At 42.8% G+C, this 26,901-nt stretch overlaps 1 protein-coding gene and 1 pseudogene across 1 annotated transcript; both read left to right on the plus strand.

Annotated features, from left to right (window-relative positions):
• Positions 1 to 9,729: 9,729 nt before the first annotated feature.
• On the plus strand, positions 9,730 to 17,278 carry LOC115118561 (neuronal acetylcholine receptor subunit beta-4-like). Its single transcript, XM_029647212.2, has 9 exons — positions 9,730 to 9,891; positions 10,069 to 10,113; positions 10,243 to 10,352; positions 10,515 to 10,695; positions 13,403 to 13,564; positions 13,808 to 14,000; positions 14,427 to 14,769; positions 15,054 to 15,219; positions 16,479 to 17,278. Exons 2-9 carry the CDS (start codon positions 10,087 to 10,089, stop codon positions 16,668 to 16,670), a joined length of 1,374 nt encoding a protein of 457 aa, XP_029503072.2. The 5' UTR covers positions 9,730 to 9,891; positions 10,069 to 10,086; the 3' UTR covers positions 16,671 to 17,278.
• A 2,114-nt stretch (positions 17,279 to 19,392) lies between these two features.
• On the plus strand, positions 19,393 to 21,311 carry LOC135561319 (UDP-glucuronosyltransferase 2A2-like; annotated as a pseudogene).
• Positions 21,312 to 26,901: the final 5,590 nt, after the last annotated feature.

Below are 26,901 nucleotides of genomic sequence, written 5' to 3' on the forward strand. Positions count from 1 at the left end.
CGCGCAGTTCTTCGACTTGCACCGTTAAAGGTATAGCCATCTGAAGTTAGCATTAGCAGAGCTAACGCAACCCTGTAGAGAGTGGTTAGCGCCATGCTAACATTAAGAGGCCTTTATGAGTAGATAACAATCCAGTGTTTTTATTTGGTGGTTGGTGGGTCTGCTCATGACATGGCGACCACTTGTTGTACTTGCATTTAAAGACGCCGGTGGTTCCAGATCTGTTTTGTGCGTTCTTTCCAAAATGCCACAGGACTTGGCAAGACCGCACAAAACATACCTGGGACCAACCGTGCTAGAGCGTAGTGTACGAGGCTTCCGTGGCACAACACACATGAGACGTAGAGGGATGAAAGATGCTGTGGCTATGTACCGTTCACTCTTATCCATTCCTGCACCAAACTTGTAAAGTAAAGCTCTGATTTTTAATTTTTTACCTCTCCCTCAGACAAACACCCTCCTTCAGTTACTAGTTAGTAGTCAGTTTACTATAGTCAGCTTTCATTGGAGGTTGAAGCATTTGTGAGACTTACACAATTGTATGTTTTCAATCGATCATGTTATTATTACAGGACAGTGTTTTCATTGGGCTATAGCAAGGCAGCCCAACCCTCTGCCTGGAGATCTACTGTCCTGTAGGTTTTCAGCCCAACCCTCTAACTGGAGATCTACTGTCCTGTGGGGTTTCAGTCCAACCCTCTAACTGGAGATCTACTGTCCTGTGGGGTTTCAGTTCAACCCTCTAACTGGAGATCTACTGTCCTGTGGGTTTTCAGTCCAACCCTCTGCCTGGAGATCTACTGACCTGTAGGTTTTTAGTCCAACCATAATTTTTTGGTTCTGATTCATCTAGTTACAGTCTTGTTGAGCAGTTAATTAGTAGAATCAGGTGTGTTTTAAATTGGGGTTGGACTGAAAACCCACAGGACGGTAGATCTCCAGGAAGAGGGTTGGACTGAACCTACAGGACGGTAGATCTCCAGAAAGAGGGTTGGACTGAAAACCCACAGGACGGTAGATCTCCAAGAAGAGGGTTGGACAGAACCTACAGGACGGTAGATCTCCAGGAAGAGGGTTGGACAGAACCTACAGGACGGTAGATCTCCAGGAAGAGGGTTGGGCTGAAAACCCACAGGACGGTAGATCTCCAGGAAGAGGGTTGGACTGAACCTACAGGACGGTAGATCTCCAGAAAGAGGGTTGGACTGAAAACCCACAGGACGGTAGATCTCCAGGAAGAGGGTTGGACAGAACCTACAGGACGGTAGATCTCCAGGAAGAGGGTTGGACAGAACCTACAGGACGGTAGATCTCCAGGAAGAGGGTTGGGCTGAACCTACAGGACGGTAGATCTCCAGGAAGAGGGTTGGACTGAACCTACAGGATGGTAGATCTCCAGGAAGAGGGTTGGACTGAACCTACAGGATGGTAGATCTCCAGGAAGAGGGTTGGACTGAACCTACAGGACGGTAGATCTCCAGGAAGAGGGTTGGACTGAACCTACAGGACGGTAGATCTCCAGGAAGAGGGTAACATATTCTAAATTCTATAGCTTCCTAAGTTGAAACACAGTTCACTATTTGGAGGGGGATCTTCCTTGTCCTGGTAATGTAATAACATCTTATGCATGTCCCAGATGACACCCCTATTTCCTTTATATAGTAAACTACTTTTTTTTAGTAGGGCTTAGGTCAAACAAAAGTAGTTCACTATGTGAGGAATAAGCTGCCGTTTGGGAGGTAGAATACAAGGCTTGGCTGAACATATAAACAGTGTATGGGGAGGTTCTTTGTTTTTCACCTTGTATACCAAGAATGTTGGGCTAAATATCTCATTTTTGTTTTTTTTGTTTTGTGTACTAATAAGAAGGATTACTGTATTATACTGTGTAAGTATAAATTGCTCTTATGAACTGATGTGGAAGTTTTGGAATGACGTTACTTCCCCCTTGTTTTTTGTTTGTTTCGCGTTTCTCATGGAACACATCTGCAGTGCAACTATAATATGTCTCCCAAATGGCACCCTATGGAGTGCACTACTTTTGACCAGGGCCAATAGGGAATAGGACGCACTTATTTTGAACAGGGCCAATAGGGAATAGGACGCACTTCTTTTGACCAGGGCCAATAGGGAATAGGGCACACTTCTTTTGACCAGGGAATAGGGCGCACTTATTTTTACCAGGGCCAATAGGATATAGGGTGCACTGCTTTTGACCAGGGCCAATTGAGAATAGGGCGCACTACTTTTGACCAGGGCCAATGGGGAATAGGGTGCACTTCGTTTGACCAGGGCCAATGGGGAAATAGGGTGCCATTTGGGATGCACTCTTGTGTTTTGTTCTATGGGGTGTCTCACCCTTTCTGCAAAAGCAGTTTTGAACTGAATGAAACTCGGGTAAACAAACTGTTTACCCAAATAGCAACCTATTCCCTATCATTTTGATCAGAGCCCCATATAGGGAATAGGGCCCTGGTCAAAAGTAGTGCACTATATAGGGAATAGCGTCTGGGGACACCCAGGGCCCTTTCTGCATGTCCACCCCCATGCTTTGACTGGTATCAAAAACATTATGGGCATCTGCTGTATGTTTGTCTTTTAGCCTCTTAACTAATACATATATGCAGGCTAGGCTACTATGGTTTTTTTTGATAGTGCAAGAGGTCTTTTAAATATCTCATATGTAATGTTAAATATATATTTGCACAAAATGGCAAGGATGTGCCTCAGTGGTCAATATATACCTAAAATAACAAATCAAGTCCTTCAAGAACCTCACCTGTTCTGAATCAGGGGGAAACATTTTTATTTCTAAATCAACTCTTCTATTCCTTATTGATAGCGGTCTGAATGATGTTTCCAGTCTGAATCACACAGGCTGTGTCTCCCTTCTCCACCTTCATCCCAAAGTGTACGACTTGCATACTTCATGTCATGGATTTACATTGCTGGAGGGAGTTTCAACCATTTGTTAAATCTACGACCGTTGAGCATGCGGGTGCCCATTTTCTGGAGAAATGTGGAAAATGGAGATGTTAGCCACATGTTGTTGTATTTCTAGGGGTCGACAGGTAGGGGGGTTGGGGGGGGGGTGTTTTTAAATTCTGTACTACATCTACTTAACTCCAGATGACAGAGGTTCTGTCTTAAATGGCACAATTTTATTCCCTACATAGTGCACTACTGTTGACCAGGGCTCTGGTCTAAAGTAGTGCACTACGTAGGGAATAGGGTGCCATTTGAGATAAGACAAAGGCTTGTCCCGTTAACTTCTGCACAGAATTGATTGTTAGAATACGATTATAACTTCACTTCACATGATGAATCCATTTAAAGTAACTTAGGGTCAACTCAGTAGAACATTTTAGCATGTCTCTAGAACCCTGCGGATACCCAGATCCTGTCCAGATTACACCCCCCTGTCCAGATTACACCCCCTAGCCCCCTTTCCTACCCCCAGACACGGACTTGTGGAGAACTGAGGCTGTATGTATTAAGTGTCTTTAGCAGGAGTGGCAGATCTAGGATCATTCCTCTTCATAGATAATTATGACTGTGGACAGGAGGGACCTGATCCTAGATCAGCTCTACTACTCTTGACGTTGGATACTCTTTACCTTGATTACAATTTGATAGAGGTTAAGCAATATGATAGGATAGGTGGATATGTTGCCGTAATTGCTTACACGTGCCCAATCCTTTCCGATCTAGGGGGGTAGGTAGTCTGTTTCTGGACAGGGCCCAAATCTCTGGTCAGGGTTTAGGAGCTCAATCACTTTGGGGTAGTCAGTCAGTTCAGTCAGTTCATTCTGTGATGAATAGGTTAATAGGTTTCCATGCTTCTCTGTGACTGGACCAGTGTTTTTCATTTAAAAAAAAGTTCAGTTATCTTCTCTTATCTAGACTAATTGTGAATTCATTTTCTGCTCGTCAGCAAATGGTGGACAGATTGTCAAGTTTTGCACCGTTGGGCATGCTTTTGGTTTGTGTTCATTTTTTATTTTTTTTTCCATTTCAAAACGAATTTTGACCATGTACAGTAATTTATAAACTTGCATCAAGTTTATGAATAAAGAATTTTAAGATTATTTGTTGGTGATTTGTTTTTTGTTTTTTTGTTACTTTCATTTCTTTTGTTGGGGTGGAGTGGGAGACAACTGTCACGTCAATAAACTAGTTTTAGTATTGGCTGTGCATGTTTCGTGAAGGGTAGGCTACCAATGCAAAAAAACAAACAAACAAAAAAAACTTTACTGAAATACGTTACGGTGTCACTTCACGAGGATAAGTAGCGAATGGCTTCAGTCAGGTTGGGGTTTGTAGTCAATTACTTACTTCAAAAAAATATATTGCTTGTAGTATTCCTTCACAGCCACGGGGGGCTGATTTAAAGTTGCACTTGTGCTCAAATCACATAAAGTACCAGCTGACCATATTACAGATTGTACTTTGTAAATTAACGCTATAGATTATTAGATTAACTCGTAGATGCCATTGGGAAACACTGGCATCTATCCCAAATCTTCTTTTGCTCCTTAAACATGTACAGTACACCCTTTTGGTTCCCCAGGATTGGGGAAACACTGATATAGACTAACATCCAGCCACCATAATGAGCTTTGGGGAAGAGAGATGCAGAGTCTGCATCTGTTAAGGAAAATAAATGGTCTAAAAAGAACAAGGGATGGATTGCTAGTTGTCAGTTCATCGGTTCTGAGTGTTTATAGTTGTCAGATCCATGGGAGTCTGATATCATGCAAACTCGGACTTATGGGAGTCTGATATCAAGCCAACTCATTGTCATGACAAGAGCACAAACACATCTGGGACCAGGCTATAGGAGACAACAGGTCTGGGACCAGCTTATAGGAGGAAACAACAGATCTGGAACATTATGGCCACACTGCTGATCTTAATATTTGTTTTATTTTTTAATAAATTTAACCTTTTATTTAAGTAGGAAAGTCAGTGAAGAAAAAAATGATCTACAATGACGGCCTACACCAGTCAAACCTGGACGACGCTGGGCCAATTGTGCACTGCCCTATGGGACTCCCAATCACGTCCGGTTGTGATACAGCCTGAATACTGACTGGCCAGGTCGTGACAACAAAGGTTCTGGTTTAGGCCCCCAAATATCTGGACTTAAGAAAGTAGCATTGGAATCTTTTCTACCGTATCTTTAGTCTATGCCGCTCTGACATTGCTCGCAAATATTTATATATTCTTAATTCCTTTACTTTAGATTGTGTGTTGTTGTGAAATTGTTAGATATTACTGCACTGTCGGAGCTAGAAACACAAGCATTTAGCTACACCCGCAATAACATCTGCTAAACATGTGTCTGTGACAAATAAAACATGATTTGATTTTGTATTTGGTAGTTTCATGACACATTGTGCGTTGAATGCATTATGATTTTAAAATGGTCTATAATCAAATGATTTTTTTTTGGTTTGTATAATATTGTATTGTTTCTGGGATAAGTTTATGCTGGATATGGACGTCTGATTCTCACATTAATATGCAACCCAGAACTGTCAGGTCAGTGAATTTGAAACGGCCCCTTGCGGCTAATAGAACCCATCTAATATTTTTAACTGTCTGATCACTGATCACAGGATTTTGAGGTCTGCAATACCGATTGGGTTTCCGTTATCGTTAATACTAAAACTTAATACATTTTCATCTGAAACTGTAAATCGATCCTTATTCTTTAGAATAAAAGTTTTTTTTACTCAATTTTGATTGGGTTGATTTAAAAAATAATAATAATTCTGGTCCGTTGAACCTTACAGTACTTCACAGTCCACATCATTTGTGTGGGGATCGCCTGTCTAAGCCTTCGCTATGATGAGGACTGTCTGCCTCTGCTTTTGTTTCCTCATCCAAGGTAAGTTTACAGATATGTTATTTCATCTATTTATATTAACACATAGTTGATGTAACCTGGTCCCAGATCTGTTTACCTCTGTGGTTACCATACCAACCCTTATGGAACAGCGGGGGGGACTGAAGAGAGACACGCAGGTACAGACACGGATATGCACACAAACTATAGGAGATGGCAAGACGGCACAAACAGGAACACATCTGGAACCAGGCTAGAATCGATCTACACTGAATAGTGGTTATTGTCTCGTGGGAATTGTCCGTTTGAAATATTATCTTCCCTGATGGTTTAGGTGCAGACTCAGAGGAGAGGTTGGGATTTTAGATTGTTCTGGGTACGTTAGGGAATTTGGAAATATTGAAATAACATTGTATGGTGGTATACATTTTGAATTGTAGATATGTAGTAGTGTAATAATGTTATATAATGTACTGTTTTATGTGTAATATAAGTGCCTTAATGTGTTTGGACCCCAGGAAGAGTAGCTTCTGCCTTGGTAGGAACGAATGGTGATCCGTAATAAACCCCAGGAAGAGTAGCTGCTGCCTTGGTAGGAACTAATGGTGATCCATAATAAACCCCAGGAAGAGTAGTAGTGTAATAATGTTATATAATGTACTGTTTTATGTGTAATATAAGTGCCTTAATGTGTTTGGACCCCAGGAAGAGTAGTTGCTGCCTTGGCAGGAACAAATGGGGATCCTTAATAAATACAAAACAGATTATTGGTTTATTTATTGGGAATAGGATGCATTTCCATAATATATCCTCTTCCTATACATTCTGAATGTATTCAAGACCCCTTGACTTTTTCCACATTTTGTTACGTTACAAACTTTCCCTCATCAATCTACACACAATACCCCGTAATGAAAAGGTCAAATGTATTCAAAATAAATGACAGAAATACCTTATTTACATAAGAATTCAGTCCTTTTGCTCCGAGAAAGTATTGTGTCGAGGTACAGATCGGGAAGGTTACCAAAACATTTCTGCGGCATTGAAGTTCCCCAAGAACACAGTGGCCTCCATTATTCTTAAATGGAAGAAGTGACCAAGAACCAGATGGTCACTCTGACAGAGTTCCTCTGTAGAGATGGAAGAACATTCCCAAAGGACAACCATCTGCAGCACTCCACCAATCAGGCCTTTATGATAGAGTGGCCAGACGGAAGCCGTGCCTCCAGTAAAAGGCACATGACAGCCCGCTTGAAGTTTGCCAAAAGGCACCTAAAGGAACTTAGATTCTCTGGTCTGATGAAACCAAGATTGAACTCTTTGTCCTGAATGCCAAGCATCACGTCTGGAGGAAACCTGGCACCATCCCTACAGTGAAGCATGGTGGTGGCAGCATCATGCTGTGGGGATGTTTTTCAGGGGCAGGGAATAGTCAGGATTTAGGGAAAGATGAACGGAGCAAAGTACAGAGAGATCCTTGATGAAAACTTGCTCCAGAGGGCTCTGGGCTTCAGACTGGGGCGAAGGTTCACCTTAAAAACAGGACAACGAATCTAAAAACACAGCCAAGACAGCTCAGGAGGGTCTTTGGGACAAGTCTCTAAATGTCCTTGATTGGCCCAGCCAGATCCCAGACTTGAACCCGAACATCTCTGGAGAGACCTGAAAATAGCTGTGCAGCGACGCTCCTCATCCAATCTGACAGACTTTGAGAGGATCTGCAGAGAAGAATGGCAGAAACTCCCCAAATACAGGTGTGCCAAGCTTGTAGCTTCATACCCAAGAAGTCTCAAGGCTGTAATCGCTGCCAAAGATGCTTCAACAAAGTACTGAGTAAAGGGTCTGAATACTAATGTAAATGTGATATTTCAGTTTTTTATTTTTAATAGATTTGTAAACATTTCTAAAAACGTTTACATTATTGGGTATTTTTTAAATCCATTTTAGAATAAGGTTGTAACATAACAAAATGTGGAATAAGTCAAGGGGTCTGAATACTTTCCAAATGCACTGTATCCTCATTTTGTATTTGTATTTGTATTTTATTTCACCTTTATTTAACCAGGTAGGCTAGTTGTGAACAAGTTCTCATTTACAACTGCGACCTGGCCAAGATAAAGCAAAGCAGTGCGACACAAACAACAACACAGAGTTACACACGGAATAAAGAAATGTACAGTCAATAACCCCAATAGAGAAAGTCTATAAACAGTGTGTGCAAATGGAGTGAGGAGGTAAGGCAATAAATAGGCCGTAGTAGCGAAGTAATTACAGTTGAGCAAATTAACACTGAAGTAATAGATGTGCAGATGATGATGTGCAAGTAGAAATACCGTGTTTGCAAAATAATAGAAAAGTGGGTGTTGTTATCGTGACCAGTGAGCTGAGATAAGGCGGAGCTTTACCTAGCAAAGACTTGTAGATGACCTGGAGCCAGTGGGTCTGGCGACGAATATGTAGCGAGGGCCAGCCGATTAGAGCATACAAGTCGCAGTGGTGGGTGGTATAAGGTGCTTTAGTGATAAAACGGATGGCACTGTGATAGACTGCACCCAGTTTGCTGAGTAAAGGGTTGGAGGCTATTTTGTAAATTACATCGCCGAAGTCGAGGATCGGTAGGATAGTCAGTTTTACGAGGGTATGTTTACATTTACATTTTACATTTAAGTCATTTAGCAGACGCTCTTATCCAGAGTGACTTACAAATTGGTGCATTCACCTTATGACATCCAGTGGAACAGTAGTGCATCTAAATCTTTTAAGGGGGGTGAGAGGGATTACTTTATCCTATCCTAGGTATTCCTTAAAGAGGTGGGGTTTCAGGTGTCTCCGGAAGGTGGTGATTGACTCCGCTGTCCTGGCGTCGTGAGGGAGTTTGTTCCACCATTGGGGGGCCAGAGCAGCGAACAGTTTTGACTGGGCTGAGCGGGAACTGTACTTCCTCAGTGGTAGGGAGGCGAGCAGGCCAGAGGTGGATGAACGCAGTGCCCTTGTTTGGGTGTAGGGCCTGATCAGAGCCTAGAGGTACTGAGGTGCCGTTCCCCTCACAGCTCCGTAGGCAAGCACCATGGTCTTGTAGCGGATGCGAGCTTCAACTGGAAGCCAGTGGAGAGAGCGGAGGAGCGGCATGAGTGAAGGAGGCTTTGTTGCGAAATAGAAAGCCGATTCTAGATTTAATTTTGGATTGGAGATGTTTAATATGAGTCTGGAAGGAGAGTTTACAGTCTAGCTAGACACCTTGGTATTTGTAGTTGTCCACATATTATTTTAAGTCAGAACTAATATACTACTATATATAGTATATAGAACGGCAGGTAGTTTAGAGTGTTGTGCCAGTAACCAAATGTTGCTAGTTCGAATCCCAGAGTCGGCAAGGTGAAAAATAATCAGTCGATCTGCCCTTGGGCAAGGCACTTCACACTCATTTCTCCAGGGTCGCCGTCAATAATAGCTGATCACTAGCTCTGACCCCACTCTCCGAGGGTGTCACAGGGGGAGTCGGGATATGCAACAAAAAACAGATTTCCAGGTCACACCTCAGACTCATACAGGTTACCCATTTGTATATGCAATGAAACATATTTGACCTATATCTTCACACCTCACCTTTTCACAGGGCATCTATTGTACATTGTCAATTCAGAAAGTAAACTAACACTCCAAATCAGAAAGTAAACTGACACTCCAATTCAGAAAGTAAACTGACACTCCCAATTCAGAAAGTAAACTGACACTCCCAATTCAGAAAGTAAACTGACACTCCAATTCAGAAAGTAAACTGACACCACTCTAATTCAGAAAGTAAACTGACACTCCAATTCAGAAAGTAAACTGACACTCCAATTCAGAAAGTAAACTGACACTCCACTTCCTCATTGCTGTCTTTATTTCCAGGCGGTCTATGTGCGGAGTCCGAGGAGAGGTTGCTGAAGTGGCTACTGAGTAGAGAGCGTTACAACAAGCTGATACGACCGGCCAGTAACCGGTTTGAACCAGTTACCATCCAACTGCAGGTCTCCCTGGCACAACTGATCAGTGTGGTGGGTTGATTGGATTGGATTCTATTGCACTTTACTGTTTTGTTTTGTTATTCCATTGTATCAGTGGGGTGACCGTTCAGTTCTTTTATTTTCATTTGAGTTTATATAGAAATTACAAAACGTCATGGAATTCATAAAAGTTTGATACATATTTAACAATATGTCTTCCCTTTGTAGCATGACAGGGAACAAATTATGATCACCAATGTCTGGCTAACACAGGTGAGAAAAACGCTCATCTGTCCAGAATACATACAGTATGTAACGCGCTGTCATTATTGAACACAACATTATGGTGAAGGTGAGTGTTTTACCTCTTGCTACGTCTAATAACCATCCTTCTCGTCGTAGAATTGGGTTGATTACAGGTTGTCATGGGAGCCCTCAGACTTTGATGGGATTGACAAGCTCCGCATTCCGTCCCGTCATATATGGCTCCCAGATATTGTACTGTACAACAAGTTAGTATCAAACCCTCCGGGAAAAGCATGTGCTTTAAAGAAAATGATTGTGTAGTCAATTGTATGGTGCTGCTGGGAATTCACAGACAAAGTCAAAAGATATTCAACGCTGTTATTCTGAGAGCCTAAAATCTCACTGACGTGTCCTCCCTCCAACTGTAGTGCTGATGGTATCTATGAGGTGACGGTCTTCACCAACGCCATCGTCCTGTCCAACGGCACCATCTTCTGGCTCCCACCAGCTATCTATAAGAGTGCCTGCAAGATCGAGGTCAAACACTTCCCATTCGACCAACAGAACTGCACCCTGAAGTTCCGCTCGTGGACCTATGACCACACTGAGGTAATACATGGAAATGTATTGTGCTTTATCCTTGATAATGTGGTCCTCTGTAGCTCAGTTGGTAGAGCATAGCGCTTGCAACGCCTGGATATTGGGTTTGATTCCTGGGACCACTCGTACTTAAAATGATACACATTTTTAGCTATATTGAATATGTCTGGATTTCTCTATTGAGGCGTAGAAATGGTATATCATGCAATGTGGTTGGAAGAAACATGGGCAAGTTATGCTGCTTTAAAAGGTGAAACACATGTAGAAGAAAATGCCCTTTGAAAGATTTTGCTGAGATTTGTACCCTTCCTAGAGAGCTCTTCTTTGATTACGCCCATTCAGCATCGTTCACACCCTCTTAAACCTTAACCCCACCCACCCATCAAATCAAAATGTATTTGTCACATGCGCCGAATACAGTGAAATGCTTACTTACAAGCCCTGAACCATCAATGCATTTTTAAGAAAAGAAGTGTTAAGTAAAAATCGAAGTTTATTTGTTGCGTACACAGATTAGCAGATGTTAATATGGCTGGGGGCAGTATTGAGTAGCTTGGATGAATAAGGTGCCCAGAGTAAACTGCCTGCTACTCAGTTCCAGAAGCTAAGATATGCATATTATTAGTATATTTGGATAGAAAACACTCTGCAGTTTCTAAAACTGTTTGAATGATGTCTGTGAGTATAACAGAACTCTTATGGCAGGCAAAAAACTGAGAAAAATTCCAACCAGGAAGTGAGAAATCTGAGGTTTGTTGTTTTTCAACTCATTCTCTATTGAAGATACAGTGGGATATTGGTCATGTTGCACTTCCTAAGGCTTCCACTAGATGTCAACAGTCTTTAGAACCTTGTTTGATGCTTCGACTGTGAAGTGGGGGCTCATAAGGGCTGTTTGAGCCAGGTGTCTGGCAGAGTGCCATGAGCTCGTGACGCTCGTTCACGTAAAAGTTAGCTCGCGTTCCAGTGCTTTTCTACAGACAAAGGAATTCTCCGGTTGGAACATTATTGAAAATGTATGTTAAAAACATCCTAAAGATTGATTCTATACTTCGTTTGACATGTTTCTACGGGCTGTAATGGAACTTTTTGACTTTCCGTTTGCTCGTGCGTCATGAATTTGGATTGGTGAACTGAACGCGCTAACAAAAGGAGGTATTTGGACATAAAGATTAACTTTATGGAACAAATCAAACATTTATTGTGGAACTGGGATTCCTGGGAGTGCATTCTGATGAAGATCATCGAAGGTAAGGGAATATTTATAATGCTATTTCTGACTTCTGTTGACTCCAACATGGCGAATATCTGTTTGGGTTGTTTTGGTCTCTGAGCTCCGTACTCAGATTTTTGCATGGTGTGCTTTTTCTGTAAAGTAAAAAAAAAAATCTGACACAGCGGTTGCATTAAGGAGAAGGGTATCTAAAGTTCCATGTATATTAATTCTCTTTCTATTTCTGGTTTTTGTGACTCCTCTCTTTGGCTGGAAAAATGGCTGTGTTTTTCTGTGACTTGGCTCTGACCTAACATACAGCGGGGCAAAAAAGTATTTAGTCAGCCACCAATTGTGCAAGTTCCCCCACTTAAAAAGATGAGAGAGACCTGTAATTTTCATCATAGGTACACTTCAACTATGACAGACAAAATGAGAAAAAAAATCCAGAAAATCACATTGTAGGATTTTTAATGAATTTATTTGCAAATTATGGTGGAAAATAAGTATTGTAATCGTTTGTGGTGCTTTCACCGTAAAGCCTATTTGAAATCGGACACTGTGGTGGGATTAACGAGAAGTGTATTTTTAAAATGGTGTGAAATACTTGTATGTTTGAGGAATTTTAATTATGAGATTTATGTTGTTTGAATTTGGCGCCCTGCACCTTCACTGGCTGTTGTCATATCGATCCCGTTTGCGGGATCTCAGCCCAAAGAGGTTTTAAAGCAGGTGCAGCTTGTGTTTCTAGCTCCAGGATGTGAATGTCTAACAGCACAAAATACTAATACACACAATAATCCCAAGAAGAAGAAATTAAGCAAATGTACAGACCAACAAATATTGTTTACATCAACAACATGGGAATCACTACAAAACTTATTGTATGACCTCTTATATACTATATTAGGCCCAGCCTTTGGTTTTCCTAGTTATGGCTACTATATTGTGTTCACTACATGCATGAGTAACGGAATACTTGAACGGACGTCAAAGTTCAATCTTTAACCAGAGATCACATTTTTTTTTCCCCAAATACTGTAAGACTATTTGGAGGAATGTGCATTATGGCTGCCCGAATTGGCAAGTGAAATTTTGTATTGAAGGCAACATTCATTTGTTTTTTTACATGTGCATTTGTGGGGCACACAAAAAATACTATGCTGTACTGTTTCCGCTGTGAATGAGCTACGAATGAGCTCATTCAGGAAGGATCCTTTACTTCTCACTGTATAGCTCAATGCTTCTCTTTGGCTGAACTAGTCTCATCAGTTTATTTATTCATATTTATAGACCCCAACAAGTTTATTATTAAGGCGTATGAATGTTCACATGTTCAAGAAGGCATTTCTGCCCCAAATTTTTATAATAATAGCTTTTTCAGACGACCCTACTGCGAAGTAGGAACTGTCGTCAAATGCCTTAGATCCTGTAACCTGTTACGTGTGTGTATTGTTTCAGACGATGTATTTTAATTGTCAAATCTAAATCCAATCAAATCAGGTGGATCTGGTCCTCAGGACAGGTGTGGCCAGTATGGATGACTTCACGCCCAGTGGAGAGTGGGACATCTTGGCTTTACCCGGGAGACGTACTTTCTCCAGCTCAGAGCCCATCTACGTGGATGTGACCTACGACTTCCTGATCAAAAGGAATGAATATATAGTGCCATTTTTAAAAATCTTATTCTTCAACTGTTTACAATATATTAGTTGTGTTACTTTTTCTAGTCCTTGTCATAAGATGTTATTATTTTTTACAATCGAGGACCACTTTGGAAATACTTGTTTTCATTCATGCTTTCATGTGCTGTCATCTGGAATCATAGGCCACAGCTTGTTGAGGTATTATTTGTACCTCAGATAAGATTCAATTCAATTCTGCTCAATTCAATTTATTTCCAGGAAGCCGTTGTTCTACACCATAAATCTGATTATCCCCTGTGTCCTCATCACCTCTCTGGCTGTGTTGGTCTTCTACCTGCCCAGTGACTGTGGAGAGAAGATCAGTCTGTGTGTCTCTGTACTGTTGGCCCTCACTGTGTTCCTGTTGCTGATATCTAAGATCGTACCGCCAACCTCGCTGGACGTGCCCCTGATCGGTAAGCTCTGTGCCAGGGCCAGTATTAACCAAGGGTTAAGGATTTAGTAGGAGTGCTGATCTGGAATCAGTTTGACCTTTTTTAGATTATAATGAATAAGATTATATTGCCAGTGGGGATCTGATCCTAGATCAGCACTTCTGCTTTGTGCAACAGGTCCTGATATTCACCATGGTGCTGGTGACCTTCTCCATCACCATTATGTGATGGCTCATGCATAAGCTTAGTGTTAAGTAGGGCTGCAAAAATAGTACTTAATTATTTTTTTTTTATCCAACTTATCTGAGAAAATATTATTTGACTGTTGAATGTAGAGTGTAAATTAAAAGAAAGGTCAAGTTCAACATTTTTATCCGGAAAAACAACATTGCATAACGACATTTTTAAATGAGATGCTTCTTCACACTCTTCTCTCTGATCTGCTAGGTAAATACCTGATGTTCACCATGGTTCTCGTAACCTTCTCCATCGTCACCAGTGTGTGTGTTCTGAACGTCCATCACCGTTCCCCCAGCACACACACCATGCCCCCCTGGGTTAAAGTTTTGTTCCTGGACTGGCTGCCTGCCCTGCTGTGCATGAGGCACCCCCAGAACAACTCAGCCAGACAGCGTCTCCGTCAGAGGAGGCAGCAGTCGCTCCAGAAGACCAAGGAGGCTAGCCCAGGGATGGATAAACCTGAGTGGGTTGGACCTGACCCTGGCGTGGCCTCCTCTCCTTCCTCTTCGCCATTCCTCCTATCTCCTGGGTCCTACTACCTCAGAAAAAGGTAATTATACTATTTCTATCATGTACCATTATCATTATTATTTATTTTTCTTTCATTTTATTGTGGTCAGGTGATCACCAGAAGATGTAATCAACAGATTATGAATTGACTGTAATGTATGTACATTTTCTTGAAAAAACTGTAACGGATGGTTCCCTTGACATGTAAAGAAAATGTATAATTTATTCATGGAAATTAATTAATTCATGCAGGAGTGTGAGGACACTCTCATATGTAAAGAAAATGTGTAATTTATTAATTAATTTATTCATTCATTCATTCAGGAGTGTGAGGACACAAGAGGGGTTCCTGCCCACGGAGCAACTGTCTGGTCGCCCGTGGTGTGGCAGCTCCAGCTCTGACATCAGTCACAGTCCTGACCTACAGGAAGCTGTGGACGGGGTGCGATACGTCGCTGACTACATGATTAGAGACGACGACAACAAGACTGTGAGTCAATCTGGTCTTATTTGAATGGTTGTTTTTGTTTGCTGCAAAAATTGGTTTATCGTATCTATCACATCAGAAATGCAGAAAATCAGAACACAATAAGATGGTAAGAATGTAAAAAAAGTAAGCGAGATCGCAGGTTGGAAAAGCTACTTTTCTGTCCAACATAAAAACTGAAATCTGTCTGGAAGGACCATTTTTCTTCTGTCCAGCTGGAGATTGACCTTCAAAGCTCTTCAGTCTTTTGTTTTTATGTGTGTATGTGTCGTAATGTTTTTGGACCCCAGGTAAGAGTAGCTGCTGCCTTGGCAACGCCTAATGGGGATCCATAATAAACCCCAGGAAAGAGTAGCTGCTGCCTTGGCAACGCCTAATGTGGATCCATAATAAACCCCAGGAAGAGTAGCTTCTGCCTTGGCAGGAACTAATGGGGATTCATAATAAACCCCAGGAAGAGTAGCTGCTGCCTTGGCAACGCCTAATGGGGATCCATAATAAACCCCAGGAAGAGTAGCTGCTGCCTTGGCAACACCTAATGGGGATACCTAATAAATACAAAATACCTGTGGGCGGAGCTACAGCTCTGATATTAAACTTTCTTCTGCAGCATTTTGTACAGTTGATCATCCTCTCTCTTTTTTCACGTGTTCTGCGATGGATGTGTGAGTGAGTGAGTGAGTGAGTGAGTGAGTGGTGTGTGGGTGGGTGGGTGGGTGGATGGATGTGTGAGTGGATGTGTAAGTGGGTGGATGGATGTGGATGTGTAAGTGGGTGGATGGATGTGTGAGTGGATGTGTAAGTGGGTGGATGGATGTGGATGTGTAAGTGGGTGGATGGATGTGGATGTGTAAGTGGGTGGATGGATGTGGGTGGGTGGGTGGGTGGATGGATGTGGGTGGGTGAGTGGATGTGTTAGTGGGTGGGTGGGTGGATGGATGGATGGATGTGGGTGGGTGGATGGGTGGATGGATGTGGGTGTGTGAGTGGATGTGTTAGTGGGTGGGTGGATGGGTGGATGGATGGATGTGTGAGTGGATGGATGTGGGTGGGTGGATGGATGGATGTGGGTGGGTGGGTGGGTGGATGGATGTGTGAGTGGATGTGTTAGTGGGTGGATGGATGGATGTGGGTGGATGGATGGATGTGGGTGGGTGGGTGGGTGGATGGATGTGGGTGATCATACTGCTTTACTCCCCCAGACATTTGAGTCTCTTCTCTAGACCGTTCTCTCTCTCCTTTTCTGACCCTGTGTTCTCCAGGTGATTGAGGACTGGAAGTACGTGGCGATGGTATTGGATCGTCTGTTCCTGTGGATCTTTGCAGTAGGCTGTATAGCCGGTACTCTTGGGATCTTCCTCCAACCTTTCTTCCAGCATCAGACCATTCCCAACCGGAATCTCAGCAGCCCCACCTCACCAAGGGACGTCATCTTGAAGGATTCCGTTGTTTAAAACTATATATATTATCCATGTAAAACAAATAATGTCTAGCTTTAAAAGCGGACCACACCACATGAAATGATCTGAAGGACTTTACTGTCAACTGGCTAATGCCGCTACTATTCTTAGCTACAATTTATTACAATAATGATGAAACAAATGATCCGGAGGTGTTTGTGTTAGATAGAGCAGTGTCTGACTGCTGTCGGCTGAGGAAGATGCTTTGAATTGACCGTGTTCGGTAAAGAGATGTTTTGTGATGATGGATAGACTTTAATTAACAACATGGTTAACATTATGCATGTCCCCTAAACTAGAAATGAACATCATGGTAACATTATGCATGTCCCCTAAACTAGAAATGAACATCATGGTAACATCATGCATGTCCCCTAAACTAGAAATGAACATCATGGTAACATCATGCATGTCCCCTAAACTAGAAATGATCAACATGGTAACATCATGCATGTCCCCTAAACTAGAAATGAACAACATGGTAACATCATGCATGTCCCCTAAACTGAATGTCACAAACTGAGAAAATATATGAAGTGTGCTGCCACCCTCTGCCAATGTTATGAATTTAAAGTGATGTCGTAAAGTAGGCTACTCAACAACACGCTGAATGGATGATTGGTTTGAACATTCGCAGGTTCTTATTATTGAGGCGTGTTGTGATCTCTCAATTTTTAATCCTCTGTGCTCATTTGCCATGTGGTGACAATATTACATCATCGCAGGTCCAATTTAACTAACGTGCTGCCTGTGTTTATGAAAGAGTGTCGTGGGGGGGGTGGCTTTATTCAACACACTTTTCGAGGTCTATCTAATGAAACATAACCTAATGTGATGGTCTACATATTCATCTCATACTCATACAGTCCCAATTCATTTTATGACATGAGTGGTCTGCGTAGCCTGGAGAAATCCAGTCTGTCTTGTCATGCCAAACAATGACACAAGAGTACAAGGAGTAGAATGTTAGCACACAAAAAAAAGGTGATGGATTTCAGGCTATGTCCTGTGTGATTTATCAAACAATTTCTTAGGATGTATGAGCAGTAGGAGTTGATACATAGCTTGGTTCCAGATCGGTTGGTGTTGCCATGACAACGCCGATGGTGATTGTCAAACCAAACAAACAGGCTTGACAAGACTGCACTGTTACGAAACCAACGACTAGCCTGCTGATATTGTTGCACTCGCTTTGTCTAGGGGTCCTAGGCCTAGTAACATGGTCTGTAACCTGAATGAATGTCTGCATTTATGAAACCAATCAACGTTTGAGGACCGCTTTGGAGGCACATGTGCCCTGTCTCGACCGCTATGTCGAACTACAAACAGGCCAAACTAAAGATTCCAAACCAACCAGCAGCCTCACATCCACCAAAACCAACCAGCAACCTCACGTCCACCAAAACCAACCAGCAGCCTCACGTCCACCAAACCAATCAGCAGCCTCACGTCCACCAAACCAATCAGCAGCCTCACGTCCACCAAACCAACCAGCAACCTCACGTCCACCAAACCAACCAGCAGCCTCACGTCCACCAAACCAACCAGCAGCCTCACGTCCACCAAACCAACCAGCAACCTCACGTCCACCAAACCAACCAGCAGCCTCACGTCCACCAAACCAACCAGCAGCCTCACGTCCACCAAACCAACCAGCAACCTCACGTCCACCAAACCAACCAGCAACCTCACGTCCACCAAAACCAATCAGCAGCCTCACGTCCACCAAACCAACCAACAGCCTCACGTCCACCAAACCAATCAGCAGCCTGACGTCCACCAAACCAATCAGCAGCCTCACGTCCACCAAACCAACCAACAGCCTCAAGCTCTCCAAGCTGACACTCTGACTGATCAGCTTCATTGGCTGCACCAAATGTGCTTATCAAGTCTTGGCTTAGCACCTAGACCCCGTTTGCTGCCACCTGGGGATGGAGTGTGCAAGAGTATCCTGGGTAGTGTGTGTGTGTGTGTCCTAACACTGACCTTCCCCCCCATTTCATAACAGTAACAACAGATCTGGGACCACCAGACCAGCTGCTCCTCCTATCCGCAACCCATTCTGTGCTTCCTAATGTGATTTTCAGCAGTCAGAATATACTATGGAATAATGGCTGGTTGCATAACCATAAACCCTCCCCCAGATAAGACCTGGGTTCAGATACTATTTGAAATCTTTCAAATACTTTTGAGCGTTTGCTTAAGTCTGCTTGGAATGCCGGATTTGAACCTTTTTCTACCAGTTTAATCCCCACAGCAAAGCTCTATGAAAGCTTATTCACAGCTAAAGTACTTGAAATTATATCAAATTGTATTTGAACCCAGGTCTGACCCAGATGTATCATATGATCTTGCGCAACTATGAGTCTATCTGAATATGACCCAGTATAATCATTTTTTTTAAATATATTTTTTGGTGATATCCAATTGGTAGTTACAGTCTTGTAACATCGCTGCAACTCCCGTACTAACTCGGGAGAGGTAAAGGTCGATAGCCATGCTTCCTCCAAAACACGACCCCGCCAAGCATGAGCCAGTATGAAATTGTGATCTAGGATAGGACCAGGATGACAGTATATGTTAGCATAGATTAGGTTACCTATTAGTTGAATATTGAACTAACAGCTCAAAAACAAATGTATAAAAAGGATCAAATAGAGATTTGTATTATTTGATTCCTATACATGTCTGATGTTATAGCATGTGATCAAAACTATAGCCGATAGCTAGTTAATTAATGGGATTGATTGACATCTACTTCCTTGTATTTTATTAAGGTTTCCAGTGAACGATTCACCATGGGTGAGGGGATATATCAACCAACCCTGATCTCATTGGCCGTACTGCTCGTCACTCTGTCCAATAGTGTCTATAGGGGTAAAATCCTGGTGTACCCATTGGACGGAAGCCACTGGGTCAACATGAGAGTCGTCATGGAAGAGCTTCATTCCAAAGGCCATGACATCACAGTGGTGCAAGTGTCAAACCACTGGTACATTTTTTAAAACAATTTTTATTTCACCTTTATTTAACCAGGTAAGCCAGTTGAGAACAAGTTTTCATTTACAACTGTGACCTGGCCAAGATAAAGCAAAGCAGTGCGACAAAAACAACACAGAGTTACACATGGAATAAACAAAACATACAGCCAATAACACAATAGAAAAATCTATGTACAGTGTGTGCAAATGTTTTTTACATTTTTTAATTGAACCTTTATTTAACCAGGAAGGGCTCATTGAGGTTCAAATCTCTTTTTCAAGAGCGCCCTGGCCAAGATAGGCAGCACCAAGTCATTACAAAAACAATTACAGATAGACAACATGAAAAATTACAAGTAATCTAGTAAAAACCATTGAATTCACAAGAGTATAAAACAGCAAATTAAAAACATTGACAGGTCAGGCAATCAGCCTCAAAATCCTTCATCGGTGATTTAAAAACATCAATCGGGACAAGTTCTTCCAGTTTAAAAGTATTTTGTAAGGCGTTGCAAGACGATGGCGCAGAGTACATAAAAGCCCTTTTGACTAGAGAAGGCCAACCAACCCTGGTATACAAAGTGCAGTGGTGCGTAAGGGTTTTGCAGTTTAAAATAAACCTCAAAGTGCCATGGTAAAGAGTGTCAATTGATCTCAAACACTGAGTGGAAGCATTCATATATAAAATATCCACATAGTCTAGTAAAGGCATAAATGTAGCTGATTACTAGCCTCCTTCTGGCTTCAAAAGAAAAACAGTCCTTATTCCTAAAATAACATTTTAATTTCAGCTTCAATTTTTTTGTAAGTTGTTGAAAATGCAATGTAAAGGAGAGGCCGTCATCAGTTAAAATGGCAAGATATTTAAATGTAGTAAGGTTGGAGTGATGGATGTGCAGATGATGATGTGCAAGTGGAGATACTGGGGTGCAAAAGAGCAAAAAAATAAATAACAATATGGGGATGAGGTAGTTGGGTGTGCCATTTACAGATGGGCTGTGTACAGGTATTGTACAATGATCTGTAAGCTGCTCTGACAGCTGATGCTTATTAAAGTTAGAGAGGGAGATATAAGTCTCCAGCTTCCGTGATTTTTGCAATTCATTCACGTCATAGGCAGCAGAGAACTGGAAGGAAAGGTGGCCAAACTAAGTGTTGGCTTTGGGGATGACCAGTGAAATACATCAAGTAGAATTCCCCACACTACACCTACATCACCATCCTTTAACACTGGTGCCTCTTCCATTAAAACTTCTATGGTGAATTTATATTAAGTAAACATCTGAAAATCATGCTTCACTCAAGTGTCCTTTTTCGGGTTTCACGAGAACATGGCTGAAATGATTGCTCGGGTCCTTGAAGACAGCGAGTTGATCCATTCTCACCAGGATGGAAGTTTTATGGATCCTGGGATTGGTGGAGGGACGATCTTCCTCTGGTATACAGTGTCAGATGGACCATCCAAGGTGAAGCTCATTTGGTCATCGCCCTGTCACCTCTGTCCTACATCCCATTCACACCCACAGAGTTGACAGACAAGATGACATTCCCCCGGAGAGTCACCAAAGTCATAGCTTACATTCTCGAGACTTAGTCCTCACTGAAAGTATTCACACCCCTTGATTTTTCCCACATTTTGTTGTGCTAGAAAGTGGGATCAAAATGGATTTAATTGTAATTATTTTTACACAAAAACATTCTAACAACATTTGTAAATATATATCTTGATCAGATAAGTATTCAACCCACTGAGTAAAAACATGTTAGAATCACCTTTGGCAGCGATTACAGCTCTGAGTATTTCTGGGTAAGTCTCTAAGAGTTTTCCACACCTGGATTGTACAATATTTGCCCATCATTTTTTCCCCAAAATTCTTCAAGCTCTGTCAAATTTGTTTTTGATCATAGCTAGATAACCATTTTTAGGTCTGTAACTGTAACTCAGCCACTCAGGAAAATTCACTGTCTTCTTGGTAAACAACTCCAGTGTATATTTGGCCTTGTGTTGTGCTGAAAAGGTTCATAAATCTCCCAGCGTCACGTGGAAAGCAGACCAGGTTTTCCTCTAGGATTTTGCCTGTGCTTAACTTCATTCCATACATGTTTTATCCTGAAAAACTCCCCAGTCCTTAACAATTACAAGCATACCCATCGCGATGCAGCCACCATTATGCTTGGTACTCAATCATGTGTTTAGATTTGCCCCAAACATAACACTTTTGTATTCAGGACAAAAAGTAAATTGCTTTGCCACATTTTTTGCAGTTTTAATTTAGTGCCTTATTGCAAAGAGGATGCATGTTTTGGAATATTTTTATTCTGTACCGGCATACTTCTTTTCACTCTGTCAATTAGGTTAGTATTGTGGAGTAACTACAATGTTGTTGATCCATCCTCAGTTTTCTCCTATCACAGCCATTAAACTCTGTAATCATTTCAAAGTCACCATTGGCCTCATGGTGAAATTCCTGAGCAGTTTCCTTTGTCTCTGGCAACTGAGTAAACAACTCCTGTATCTTTGTAGTGACTGGGTGTATTGATACATCATCCAAAGCGTAATTGGTAACTTCCATCATGCTCAAAGTGATATTCATTGTTTACCCATCTACCAATAGGAGCCTTTCTTTGTGAGGCACTAGAAAACCTCCCTGGTTTTTATGGTTGAATCTGTGTTTGAAATTCACTGATCGACCTCACAATTATCTGTATGTGTTGGGTACAGATATGAAGTAGTTATTCAAAAATCATGTTAAACACTATTATTGCATACAGAGTGAGTCCATGCAACGTATTATGTGACTTGTTAAGCAAATGTTTACTCCTGAACTTATTTAGGCTTACCCAAGAATGTTTGTACCATGTTTTGTGCTGCTACCATGTTGTGTTAATGCCATGTTGTTGTCATGTTGTGCTGCTACCATGTTGTGTTGCTACCATGCTGTGTTGTCATGTGTTGCTGCCTTGCTATGTTGTTGTCTTAGGTCTCTCTTTATGTAGTGTTGTGTTGTCTCTGTTGTCGTGATGTGTGTTTTGTCCTATATTTATGTTATTTTACATTTTTAATCCCAGCCCCCGTCCCCGCAGGAGGCCTTTTGCCTTTTGGTAGGCCGTCATTGTAAACAATAATTTGTTCTTAACTGACTTGACTAGTTAAAGAAAGGTTAAATAAATAAATGCAAATAACAATGGGGTTGAATAGTTATTGACCCAAGACATTTCAACTTTTCATTAATTTGTAAAAAAATGGTTAAAAAAATCAAACACTTTGATATTATGGGGTATTGTGTGTAGGCCAGTGACAAACATCTCCAACAACAAAATGTAGAAAAAGTGAATGGGTGTGAATACTTTCTGAAGGCACTGAATACTTCCTGAAGGCACTGAATACTTCCTGAAGGCACTGAATACTTCCTGAAGGCACTGAATACTTCCTGAAGGCACTGAATACTTCCTGAAGGCACTGAATACTTCCTGAAGGCACTGAATACTTTCTGAAGGCACTGAATACTTTCTGAAGGCACTGAATACTTTCTGAAGGCACTGAATACTTCCCGAAGGCACTGAATACTTCCCGAAGGCACTGAATACTTCCCGAAGGCACTGAATACTTCCCGAAGGCACTGAATACTTCCCGAAGGCACTGAATACTTCCCGAAGGCACTGAATACTTTCTGAAGGCACTGTACTCCATTTATCACAGAACCTGGTACAAACCGGTGGTCCAGCGTTACATCAGCCCTGACGTAGATTACAAATGCCGCCTTCCAGGAAGCAGATTTCTGACTCATGCTGGTGAACTCTTTGTGTAACAACACCCGCCTGGTGAACTCCTTGTGTAACAACACCTGCCTGGTGAACTCCTTGTGTAACAACACCCGCCTGGTGAACTCCTTGTGTAACCACACCCGCCTGGTGAACTCCTTGTGTAACAACACCCGCCTGGTGAACTCCTTGACTAACAACACCCGCCTGGTGAACTCCTTGACTAACAACACCCGCCTGGTGAACTCCTTGACTAACAACACCTGCCTGGTGAACTCCTTGACTAACAACACCCGCCTGGTGAACTCCTTGACTAACAACACCCGCCTGGTGAACTCCTTGTGTAACAACACCGGCCTGGTGAACTCCTTGACTAACAACACCCGCCTGGTGAACTCCTTGTGCAACAACACCCGCCTGGTGAACTCCTTGACTAACAACACCCGCCTGGTGAACTCCTTGTGTAACAACACCTGCCTGGTGAACTCCTTGACTAACAACACCTGCCTGGTGAACTCCTTGAGTAACAACACCCGCCTGGTGAACTCCTTGACTAACAACACCCGCCTGGTGAACTCCTTGTGTAACAACACCTGCCTGGTGAACTCCTTGACTAACAACACCCGCCTGGTGAACTCCTTGTGTAACAACACCCGCCTGGTGAACTCCTTGTGTAACAACACCCGCCTGGTGAACTCCTTGTGTAACAACACCCGCCTGGTGAACTCCTTGACTAACAACCCCGCCTGGTGAACTCCTTGTGTAACAACACCTGCCTGGTGAACTCCTTGACTAACAACACCTGCCTGGTGAACTCCTTGACTAACAACACCCGCCTGGTGAACTCCTTGTGTAATAACACCCGCCTGGTGAACTCCTTGTGTAACAACACCCGCCTGGTGAACTCCTTGACTAACAACACCCGCCTGGTGAACTCCTTGTGTAACAACACCTGCCTGGTGAACTCCTTGACTAACAACACCTGCCTGGTGAACTCCTTGTGTAACAACACCCGCCTGGTGAACTCCTTGACTAACAACACCCGCCTGGTGAACTCCTTGTGTAACAACACCCGCCTGGTGAACTCCTTGTGTAACAACACCCGCCTGGTGAACTCCTTGTGTAACAACACCCGCCTGGTGAACTCCTTGACTAACAACACCCGCCTGGTGAACTCCTTGTGTAACAACACCTGCCTGGTGAACTCCTTGACTAACAACACCTGCCTGGTGAACTCCTTGACTAACAACACCCGCCTGGTGAACTCCTTGTGTAACAACACCCGCCTGGTGAACTCCTTGTGTAACAACACCCGCCTGGTGAACTCCTTGACTAACAACACCCGCCTGGTGAACTCCTTGTGTAACAACACCTGCCTGGTGAACTCCTTGACTAACAACACCTGCCTGGTGAACTCCTTGTGTAACAACACCCGCCTGGTGAACTCCTTGTGTAACAACACCTGCCTGGTGAACTCCTTGACTAACAACACCCGCCTGGTGAACTCCTTGACTAACAACACCCGCCTGGTGAACTCCTTGACTAACAACACCCGCCTGGTGAACTCCTTGACTAACAACACCCGCCTGGTGAACTCCTTGACTAACAACACCCGCCTGGTGAACTCTGTGTGTAACAACACCTGCCTGGTGGACTGACTCCTCCAGAAGGACCTCTTGAGACACCCCAAGACCCGGGCCTTCGTAGCCCACTGAGGAACCAACAAATTCCAGGAGGCCATCTACCATGGCGTCCTCCTTGTCGGCCTCATTCTCGCCTTCGACCCGCCCGACAACCTCTCCAAGGTTTAGGCGAGGGGAGCAGCTAAGATGGTTGACATCGTCACTATGGACAGAGAAGTGGTTGCCATGCAGAGGTTGCCTAGACTACACAGAGGCCAAGCCATTAAACCGCTGGACAAGGCAGTGTTTCCGAATCGACTTTGCTAAGAGACATAAAGGAGGTCGTCACCTGAGGACAAACTCCCATAAAATATCCTGGATTGTGTCCCACTTCAGCTGATATGAAAGCGACTCTGCTGATGTGGGTGTTGCTCGTAACCCTGGCTTGCCTGGCAGACGTAAGATGGGTTTTGCGTTTTGCAGGATTAAAGTGAAGTGATTAAGTCATTGATCAATCAGCAAATGATCAATACCATTCATATTTTATCCATAAAATGAATATTTTATCAATATCAAAATATATATTTTCGTATTTAATGCGTCATTCTCAATTTTCTTGAACATATGGATTAAAAAAAAATTCTAATGCAGTATACTGCATACAGACAGTGACATAGAGGAGGGAAAATGTCATGATGACCTCATTCGTTGTATCAATACATTTACATTACATTACATTTAAGTCATTTAGCAGACGCTCTTATCCAGAGCGACTTACAAATTGGTGCGTTCACCTTAAGACATCCAGTGGAACAGCCACTTTACAATAGTGCATCTAAATCTTTTAAGGGGGGTGAGAAGGATTACTTTATCCTATCCTAGGTATTCCTGAAAGAGGTGGGGTTTCAGGTGTCTCCGGAAGGTGGTGATTGACTCCGCTGTCCTGGCGTCGTGAGGGAGTTTGTTCCACCATTGGGGGGCCAGAGCAGCGAACAGTTTTGACTGGGCTGCGCGGGAACTGTACTTCCTCAGTGGTAGGGAGGCGAGCAGGCCAGAGGTGGATGAACGCAGTGCCCTTGTTTGGGTGTAGGGCCTGATCAGAGCCTGGAGGTACTGAGGTGCCGTTCCCCTCACAGCTCCGTAGGCAAGCACCATGGTCTTGTAGCGGATGCGAGCTTCAACTGGAAGCCAATCAATCATGATTGGCCGACATTCTGTCACTGTAAATGGATATCTTCTGCTGCGAGGATCATTGAAACCCTATGGCTGATTCAGAAGTAATGGGCCCACTTTTACCCAGAGGGGGGAAAGCTTCCTCTTCCTTTGTAAGTTACTTTGTTATTATGTTTTTAGAATAGTACGTAGCCTGGTCCCAGATCTGTTTGTGTTGTCTTGACAATTTATATGGTCTTTAATAGTTGGAAAGACAAGCACAGATCTGGGATCAGGTTGGATGCGTTTACTACTCCTTATGTTTCTATTAATATTTGAACCCTATCAATTCTATCCTTACTGGGGCAGGTTGATAACAAACTGCCCCAGTCGACAAAAGGCAGGATGCAGTGTCTATCACTCCAGACATTAGTCCCTGGACTGAGCCAATCAGAAACTGAGTAACGAGGTACTCCCTGACCTTTGACTCCCACAGCACCGGGTCAGTTCCATGCCGGATATTCTGTGCTGGGACCAATGATAACCTGCTAAATCGTCATAATCCATTGAACACAGGGACTAACTCACGCAAAAGTAAAATGGCCTTTGTTACTTTGTACCCTTGTCCTGGTCTGAGAATGTCCACAATGTAACCTAAGCTCAAAACAAGAGGTGACACATTAGACAGCCCAGTAACCAGGGTTGGGG

This window comes from Oncorhynchus nerka, linkage group LG17, assembly GCF_034236695.1.
Source record: "Oncorhynchus nerka isolate Pitt River linkage group LG17, Oner_Uvic_2.0, whole genome shotgun sequence".
In the NCBI taxonomy this organism is placed as follows: Eukaryota; Metazoa; Chordata; class Actinopteri; order Salmoniformes; family Salmonidae; genus Oncorhynchus; species Oncorhynchus nerka.

What these genes read in the sequence shown, in the direction of transcription:
- LOC115118561 (XM_029647212.2), top strand. Translation starts at nt 10,087, where the DNA reads ATGATCACCAATGTCTGGCTAACACAG. An exon ending in CCAATGTCTGGCTAACACAG is followed by an intron (nt 10,114 to 10,242) that starts GTGAGAAAAACG and finishes TTCTCGTCGTAG; the next exon opens with AATTGGGTTGATTACAGGTT. An exon ending in TCAAAAGGAATGAATATATA is followed by an intron (nt 13,565 to 13,807) that starts GTGCCATTTTTA and finishes ATTTCCAGGAAG; the next exon opens with CCGTTGTTCTACACCATAAA.